Genomic DNA, 10,169 nt, shown 5'->3' with positions numbered 1-10,169 from the left:
CGTTGGCTCGTCGGTTTGTGCCGAGCTATGCTAGGGGACCTATAAGCAATTTTATATGCCTACAATAATGTCATCCTGTTATGATATGAGTATCAACAGTATATCAGAAGAAGATGGTGTGAAGATTTTTTTCATAAAGGACAAAAAGAGACATGGAAAAATATTTGAGGTAAAACTTAATAATGGATATTGAAACAATAAAAATTGAATCTATTTTCAATGCAATGAATCGCGATTCAGTGTTGTGAATCTCGATTCACAACACTTTTTCATCTTTTTCCTTCCTCTTGTGATCTGTTCATTGTCTTCATGCCTACTACGCTTTGATGTTTCCTCATCAGCCGGATTATTTAGGGGGTTAACGAGGTCATCGTCCCTGTTGGACCTCACATATCTTTTTTTCACAACCTTCTCCAGTGAGAAAAATAATATAATTAGATCAAATTATCCATCATTGAATACACAAAAAAAATTAAAGATTTTTAGTACACCAACCCTTTTCTTCTTCATCCTTTTTGGGGTCTGTTCATTGTCTTCATCCCTTGTACGCTTTAATGTTTCCTCACTGTCAGGATTATTTGGGGGGTTGATGAAGTCATCGTCACTGCTTTGCATGTACACAGTGCGTGTTTTCCTCTGTTGAGGTATAGGTGTAAATACCTCAACCATCTCAACACATGTTTTTTGTTTGTTTCTTGAACTAGATCGTAGACCTGCTAAACCGATGACAATTCATTTTTTAATGATACCAGACTTTAAACAATGCATGGCAAGCATGAATGTTTAATCACATTATTGAATATATATATTATAATCCATATCGCGATTCACTTCAGTGAATAGCGATTCACTGAAATGAATCTTGTTTCACTGCACTAAATCGCAATTCACTTGAGTGAATATCAATTCACTCCATTGAATCGTTGCAGTCAATAGTGTTTCACTGTAATGAATCGAGATTCACTTTAAGTGAATCTAGATTCACTACAGTGAATCGAGATTCACTACAGTGAATCGAGATTCACTAAAGTGAATCTAGATTCACTGCAGTGAATCTAGATTCACTGCAGTGAATCGAGATTCAACCAAATGTATTGAGATTTAGCAAAGTGAATCCAGATTCAACAAATTGTATCGAGCTTCAGCAAATTGAATCCAGATTCAATGATATGAAACCAACTCCATGACATACCATACATTCTTTCAGTGTCTCGTCCCTCAACACAACAAGGAAAAACTGATCATCGTTACAGTTTAATTTCACTGTTAGTATACATAAAGCATATAATTTTTCTATCCTATATACTTGGGCTCGGATCATATTTGGGAAAGTTTCCATCCTATATACTCGGCCTAGGATCATATTTGTTATTTTTTACAAACAAACAAACAATCATGATAAAGTTGAAGTTTAAAGAGCAATCATTTTTCCATAACTGGTAAGAACATCCAATATATAAATCTCAATTCTCTACGAAGAATCAGGATTCACATTAGTGAATCGAGATTCTCTATGTTTGAGTGAATACAGATTGACTCCACTAAATAGCTATTCACTTGAGTGAATAAAGATGCATCCAATGAATCGCGATTCACTCTAGTGAATCTCGATTCACTCTAGTGAATCTCGATTCACTCTAGTGAATCTCGTTTCACTCAAGTAAATCGAGGAGATTCAAGTAGAGTGCATATTGCAGAATCCAGACAACCAGAATTAATCGCTACCCATTTAGAACAAATGAAAAAATCTTACAGTATTAAGAAAAACTTAGTTTGTTTTAACAAGATAAAGGAAAATTTAAAAAATAAAAACCCTAAACTAGAACATGCATCGGTAACATTTTATAAAGCTAAAAAATAAAATAAAAAAGTATTCAACAACATGCAAGTGATTCATGTCTAAATTACGAACCTTTCCCACACTGAATCTATGAAAAATGTTCAAACTTTGATAAAAAAATTACATTTTTAATACGAGGGTTGGAATCGTTTTACCCCTTCTTGAAGACGAGGATTTTGGAGTCTCTGTGTTGTTTTTCTTCATCTCGATCGTCGAAGTCTTGCTGGTCGTCTTCGTTCGAGTTGTAATGAGATGTTGAAAGAAACCTAAGTGTTGAGAAATCAACGGAATGTGAAGAGTTTAGTTCTTGGGGTAAAGAGAAGATGAAACTGGATTCAAAATAGAGTGAAACTGAATCATTTTTTCCGTCGAAAGAAGTGTTCGACAGCTTCTGGTAATTAATTACAACGTGTTTCATTAATGCCGCTTTTCCTAAATTACCCCTTTTACTGGTATTTTGTCAGCTGATGTGTATTTACTTACAAGTACAAAAAATTATAAAAATGAAAGATGGTAAAAATAACTTCTTTATTAATAATCAGTAAATGCTTTACAAGTATAAATTTATTTCATAATTTGTCGCATCATAATAGATGAGTACATCCCAACTAGGTTGGTACATACTCACCTATATCACTATCATTTGTAACTTTTTCCGAAATAATTCATTACAAATTTAAAGTTAAGAAACAAAAATTATAATTTGACGAATATTATCTAATTTTTATACCTACCTGCTAGTCCTAACTCTTCAAATTTTATCTTCAATTCCAGCCATCCGATCGATGTCTTGCGTTCGCTCTCGTACCTCCACCAATCTTGTAAGCATATCATCGCTTGTACAGTATACGGATCTAAGCATGTCCTGTGGTCGTCGATCAAACATCCTGCTATGCTAAATACGGATTCTGAAGCTACCGTCGAAACCTGCACTGTTAGTAAGTCACGAATCATGGTGGAAAGTATAGAATATGAAACTGATCCATATACTCTCCACCATTATAAAATATCTAAAGTATTTCCTTGACATTTAACTAAAGAAGCAGATAAATATTAATCTATTTCAGAAACCTCTAATGCTGATCCAAGTCCAGATCCACCAGTTAGTTCAGCTACCATTGCATACCTATCAAAACTTACACTTTTACCTCGGCCTATGCTCGAAGGCACCGAAGCTGTAGACTGTTGTGTAGCTACACTATGTCTACCTGCATATTTATCATATAATGTTTGAAAAGAATTTTTAATAGCTAAATAATGAGAAGTAGCAGTAAGGGTGGATCCATCATCTAAGTCTATAATTTGTCCATCATATAATGATTATAACAAACTTCGAAGGCCAATATCCTTCAAACATGGATCAATAAGAATCATCAAACCAAAAATATGAGGAATAAGCCTAAAATGCTTATTAAATTTGCTTTCCATTTGAAAAATTATAGATCCAAAAGTATCATCCATACGATATTTTGGAAAAACTTTTGAATATTTAAAATTTGTAAAGCAGCTAAAGTAATTGTTGGATAATAACAGCCAGATAATACTAAAGTAATTGTTGGATAATAACAGCCAGATAATAACATTGTAGCATCATAAAAGACTTGTAACATCTCATTTAAATTACACAGCCAGATAATAACATTGTAGCATCATAAAAGACTTGTAACATCTCATTTAAATTACATATAATTATTCATTCATCTTCAGTTATTCCATAACTACTACCAGAACTAGAACTAGAAGTATAAAAAATTATAAAATTATTTATAATTTTTTATATTCTATTGTTGCACTTAACATTGCATAGGTGAAATTCCACCTATGGTCAACATCTTTTGGAATTAGTCTGGGCTTATAATTTTTTTCTTTTACAACATTGTTTCTATCTTTTAATTCTCATTTCAGAAGCATTATGCATATTAGCAACAGTTCTAACATTTTCTATCATGGGTTTAATTTCAGAAAATGCACTTTGAACAGTTAAATTTAAAATATAATAGATACATCTAATATGAAAAAGTTTACCATGATATGGCAATAATAAAGTTGTTTTGATAAAATCAACAGATACATTATTATTACTTGCATTATCTAGGGAAAAAGAGAAAATATTTTTTGATCTATTTCTAGTTTCATAAGTTCTTCAATTATTAAATTTGCAACATTAATACCAATATGTGACTCTTTAATTGTAATAAAAGAAACAACTCTTTTAAATATTTATCAATTTTCATCAATCCAGTGTGTTGTGATACATAAATAACAAGTTTGCACTCTAGATGTCCAAATATCAGAAGTTAAAAAAAATTTACGGTTTAAAATTTTAAAATAAGAAATTATTTTTCCTTGTTCCTCCTGATAATATTTTAAAATATCACGTTGATTTCCTTGTTCCTCCTGATAATATTTTAAAATATCACGTTGACAGGTTTGACGAGAAAATTTGGTAAATACAGGATAAAAACTATCGATAATATTTTAAAATATCACGTTGACAGGTTTGACGAGAAAATTTGGTAAATACAGGATAAAAACTATTTCTAAACAAATCTTCAAATTTATCATCTTCTACTAATCTAAAAGGAAGGTTTTTAAGAACGATAAACCTGATTACGCATTTCCTGACTCAGGCAGCGTCATAACTCCAATTACCGAGACCACCAGAGGAGGAGGATTGAGAAATCATAGATTATCGGATATCACCTTGAAGATTCTGGTCTTTGTTGTGTTTTTCAATATGGCGTTTGAGGTGGTTGGTGCCGCTCTTATGATGAGCTTGGAAAATCTGGCTGCACAACGCACATTTAGCCTTCTGGAAGATGATCCTACCGTGTTCATCCTTGGTGACGTCTATCTTCTCAAAAAAATTCCACACATCGGATCTTGGTATTTTAGGAGCTCTTGGTGCAAATTCGTCGCCACCAGATTTAGGATTAACACCGGTAGGAGGATGAGTTGTTGTAGGATGACTCATTTCTGGATCAGTAGGAGATAGATTTTGCTCTTCATATTCAGATCCAGAAGCCATTTGATGGAAGTATTAGAAAATATAAGAGATTATAAGAGATTATAAGAGACTATAATATTGTATAAGAGAGTATTTGAAAGAAATAAAAGAGTTTTGGTGTGAGTAGAAGAAGTGAAAACCATCATCTATTTATAAAGGTAACTCCCTAGGCAAATGACCAAAAAAATCTCACATTTTGATCGTTTTTAACCGTTGTTGGGGGCAAAACGGTCAAAACATTAATATGGCCGGGCCCGGGCCCGCCCGGCTCCAAAACAAGTCCAACGGTCACCTTTAGGTGACCGACCGTTGGGACCGGGCCGGTCCGGCCCGGCCGTTTACCACAAACGGTCACCTTCTGTTGACCGTTTCATCCGGGCCAGTCCCGGGCCCGGGCGGCCCGGCCCGGATCTCGTGCTCGCCTCGGCACTGTTCCAGGCCGGACCTGAGTTCGGACCGATTTCTGAAAAATCGACCCAGGCCTGGCCCGAGCATCCGGGCAAAACCCGGGCAGGGCGCGGAGCCGCCGGCTTTTTGGAGAACCCTAGGTACAATGGATATGCTTATCATTGACAAACTTGATGATTACTATAGTTTATATCCAATATAAAATTAACTCGCAATTAAGTACTTGAATGAAGTCATGCATCAATAATAAATCACTTGTCTTTGCCCTTTTTTCCAATGAGAAAGACAACTCTCTCCAAAAGGGTACAGTTAATTACTATGAATAGATTCCCTTCTACAAAAGTCAACTTAATATCTTAGCCATGGCTCGTACACTCCGCAATTGCCCAGCGTACAGAACAGGACTCATGAGTCATGAGCAAGTACAATGCGCATAGTGCCGCATCCGCTGAGATAGTGAGAGATCATTCCTACGATACCCTCATCAGTTAGGAAAATCTAAATCGTCTCAAATATAAATTCATAGAAATAAGCTTACCTGTGAGGGTAAACCGGGAAATAAGTCAGTATGTATTTTTAAGGGCAGTGATGTTGTTTGCTAACAACCCAACTAACGGTTAGTCGGCCTCATTAAAATTGTGACATAAAGAATTATACACATTATAAAATTAGATAATATATTTTAATTTATCAAGAATAAAAACTATGAAAAATTAAAATAAGGTGTCCTTTTGATGAGCACATTTGGAGTGTTCAAGTCCGTATTTCTTTGCACGATTACCGAAAAAAACCTATATAAAAAATCATGATAATTCTCTCCTTTCCAACTTCAGCGACTAATATAAATTTGATGGTAAATTACACAAACCCCCCGAACTTTCAGTGCTTTGTAGTGAAACCTTATAACTTTCAAAATCGCACTAAACCTCTAGTAACTTTTGTAGAAAACTCTCAAGCCTAACATTGTTAGAATATCGCTACATGTAACTCAGTTGACTTAAAATTAGAGATCTCCTGACTTTTGTCATTCGTTCTCTACTTCTCCTCTTGTTTGCACCCAGATTGGGTCCCCAACCCTTTTTTTTTTTTGAAATTGTCCTTCCAAGCAAATTTTCTATTGTTTTTCGTTCTAATTTATGGGGATTATCCGCAAAATGCGAAAACTTGTTGTGGGTTTTCTCCAAATCCAAAAGTTATTGAGGGCTTATTGCAAAACGCTAGGATTTAGTGCGCGCTAAATTACCAGATTGGTATTCTAATTTGATCATATTTTCCAATAAGGTGTTTATTTCTTCTTTTACATTAGCATGGTATTTTAACTTGGGCCCTAATGATAATATTGACGCTAGGGCAAAAATAAGTACCTTATATTGGAAAATGGTTAGAATATTCCAATCTGATGATTTAGCCTTATTTAGTGTATTAATTTATCTAGAATCTCATCTAAAAGGTCAACAAATTTAGTTACATTGCAATGTGATACTTAACCAGATGATTTCTTAAATTCCTCATTCTTAATATATCCTTTATCGAACCAGACCAAGTCCAAAGTCTTAATTTGCCGCAACATGGCTGCATGCCTACACATGCTAACAAGCCGCATGTTAAATATCCAACACAAGGCTAAAATCTCCCTCTATAAATCTCAACTCCAACCTCACCCTCTCTCAGCATCAAGAACGAGCCATGGCCTCTAACTCTTCAACGCTCCTCCTCCTCCTCCTCCTCCTAATCTCCTCCACCATTTCTTTCGCCGCCAACGAATGCAGCGCTCCCTCTCGCGGCGAATGCTACGACAAACCCAAGGCCCTGAAGCTCAAACTGATCGCGATAGCTACGATCCTAATCTCGAGCATGATCGGCGTCTGCCTCCCGCTCTTCACCCGCTCGATCCCCGCGCTGAGCCCAGACCGCAACCTCTTCGCCCTCGTCAAGGCGTTTGCATCCGGCGTGATTCTTGCTACGGGCTACATGCACGTGTTGCCCGACTCATTCGATAACCTCAGCTCGCCATGCCTGCCGGAGAGCCCTTGGAGAAAGTTTCCTTTTACGGCGTTCGTCGCGATGCTGTCGGCGGTGTTTACGCTGATGGTGGATTCGCTGATGCTGACTTTTTATAAGGGGAAGAGTGGTAGTAAGGGGAGCGGGATTGTTGAGGTTGTGGATTGTGAGAGTCCGCTTGGGAATGAGATTGTGCACGGGCATGGACACGGGCACGGGCACGGGCACGGGGCGCTGATGGTTGATGGTAAGGATGGTGAAGAGTCGAGGTTGCGTAGAAATCGGATCATTGCGCAGGTGAGGTTATTCATGGCGTTTGATTTTTTTATTTTAATTTGCTGTAATTTGGACTAAAAGTTTAGATATGATATAGTGCAGTTAATTAGTTTGGAGATGTGTGACGAATACTTATATTTGAAAGATGGCATCTAGACTTCAAGTGAGGCATAGTTGACGGGAGTAATATAGTTTAAGCTTGGGATGAGAATTTGATGCGCTTATGATTCGAATTGAATCTAGAGCATTGCCGTACACTCTCGTTGACATTATTTAAGAAGTAAACGAAAATTTAAAAAAAAACTTTTTATTTATCTATTTATGTTACAAAAATCAGTATTGTTTGTTAAATATTAATACAAAGCAAAAAAATCTAATATCTTACCCTTATTTGAGAAGTCGTTCTTGAAATTTAAATCTGCATGATTACAAAATCTTATATCTTTTATGCTGATAAATTGAGAATTGTTTTGGTTAGGTATTATGAATTATAGACATACCAAAGTAATAATTAAGGTATTAGCTAGGGGAAGAAGTTTAAATTACACACAGGTATTAGATAAACATCTACTTATTCAAATCTAAACATTTTCCCCCTTTTATTATTTATTTATTTATTTATTTTTGCAGGTCCTAGAAATGGGAATTGTTGTTCACTCTGTAGTAATTGGCCTGTCAATGGGGGCTTCTCAAAATCCATGCACGATTAGACCTCTCGTTGCCGCCCTTTGCTTTCACCAGCTCTTCGAAGGAATGGGCCTTGGCGGTTGCATTATTAGACCTCTCGTTGCCGCCCTTTGCTTTCACCAGCTCTTCGAAGGAATGGGCCTTGGCGGTTGCATTCTCCAGGTGACTTACCAATTCACGCTCACCGTCTCCAAAATATGTTAATAATATAATATAGTTAAATTAATTTGAATCTGAGTTGCCCTGATATCAAATTTATATTTACTATAGGCAGAATACGGGATGAAGATGAAATCAATACTAGTCTTCTTCTTCTCCACCACGACCCCCTTTGGGATCGCTCTCGGGATCGGGCTGTCCAACGTGTACAGCGACAACAGCCCGACAGCGCCTCATGTTGGTCGCGGCTGTTGACGCGTCGTCCGCGGGGCTACTGCACTACATGGCGTTGGTGGATCTCCTCGCCGCGACTTCATGGGGCCGAATTGCAAGCAATGTCAAGTTGCAGTTGTGGGCGTACGTCGCGGTGTGTTGGGCGCTGGGGGCATGTCCTCATGGCAGAATGGGCTTAATTAGAAGGGAGCTTTGGATGTTTGTATGCGTTGTGATGTGCATATTGTCACAAGGCTTTGGTGATTGCTGCGTATTTTCGTTGGTACGAATCGTGTATTTTTCAGTTTGTTTAGGTTGTTGGTAATTTAGAGTTCATAAATTTATGTTGAGAGAGGCAGTGCAACCTTTATCATGGAAAAACAGCTTCTTTGATGTGATTGTGTAGATATTTGTTAAGAAAAGACATTTTTGCCTTCTAAATAGTAATTAAAATTTTATAATTAAACATGTTTTTAATAGCAATTAAATAATAGTGTAACGGCTATATAATTATGGGAACGTTACAAAATTTATGACGACGTTACGGAATTTAATTACGGGTGTAACGTCTTTGAACATCTCTATAATATATATGCGTTATGTTCGAGCCTCACAAAATGACAAGAAAAAATTATACAACAAGTTTTCTTTGTTTTTCTTCTCTCCCTACAATATTATTTTATCTACATCTTAGTTTTTATTTTTTAATGGGCAACTTCCTTCATTCTGAGCTTGAAGCTCTGCACTCTCGCCCGGTGCAGCAGGGCCCGACCGTTTCCCGCGGGGTTTTTTACCGTAGGGGAGGGAACCATCTGCGCCAGGCGCGATAGCGGGTTTCTCAATACTTCTAGGGGCAGTGATACCACGACTTCTCCCGATCAGGCCAGTTTTAATTGTTTATTTTTTCGGATTTATCTGCATGTATATCTTTAATTTATTTTAATTTCCAACAATCTAGAAGATTGAGGAGTTTATACTTGATTTATCTGCAAATTATTTTAAAGTTACTGTTCATTCGAGATGGTTACTGTTCATCCGAATTAAAAAAAAACCAGAAAGAAAATTGCTTATCTATTAATTAACTTTTTGTTAAAAAAAAAGTTTTGTTACTGTTTAAAAAAAACAGAGGAATTTTATAGTTGTTGTTAACACAAAGAAAATGTAATTGCTTTAATTATATATTTGTTTATCTATTAGTATTATTGATTTGATGTTATAAAATTTGAAAAAAAAATGTAACTGTTACTGTTCATTCCAAAAATAAAGATTGTACTGTTCATTAAAAAAAAACAGTTTTTAATTTTATTTAAAAAAACATTACTGTTCATTTAAAACAATTTTTAATGTTTTAAAAAAACTTTACCGTTCATTTATTTTAATGAACGTTACTGTTCATTTTTAAAAAAATGGTGTTACTGTTCTTCTTTAAAAAAATGATGTTATTGTTCATTCATTTTAATGAACGTTGCTGTTCCTTTTTTAAAGGATGTTACTGTTCATTTATTTATTAAAAAAACGTTATTGTTAATTTAAAAATACAATTACTGTTCTATGAAAATTTGGTTTCTAAAACCTACC

The 10,169-nt window shown here is 35.7% G+C and overlaps 2 protein-coding genes across 2 annotated transcripts in view; one reads left to right on the top strand and one right to left on the bottom strand.

The window, feature by feature from the left end:
• LOC109834653 (carnosine N-methyltransferase-like) overlaps positions 1-669 on the bottom strand; it is an 18,112-nt gene extending 17,443 nt beyond the window's left edge. Inside the window, exon 1 of the mRNA XM_020402682.1 lies at positions 496-669. Within this exon, the coding sequence (XP_020258271.1) occupies positions 496-669 (174 nt within the window). The remainder of the gene's footprint in view (positions 1-495) is intronic.
• On the top strand, positions 6,925-8,791 carry LOC109832098 (fe(2+) transport protein 1-like). The gene is given in 5 exon segments (XM_020399539.1): positions 6,925-7,553; positions 8,163-8,318; positions 8,490-8,609; positions 8,611-8,747; positions 8,749-8,791. Coding segments are annotated over 5 exon segments (1,068 nt in total). The 5' UTR covers positions 6,925-6,941.

The sequence above is a fragment of the Asparagus officinalis genome, chromosome 3, assembly GCF_001876935.1.
Source record: "Asparagus officinalis chromosome 3, Aspof.V1, whole genome shotgun sequence".
In the NCBI taxonomy this organism is placed as follows: domain Eukaryota; kingdom Viridiplantae; phylum Streptophyta; class Magnoliopsida; order Asparagales; family Asparagaceae; genus Asparagus; species Asparagus officinalis.
This window is presented reverse-complemented; position numbering and strand designations above follow the sequence as displayed.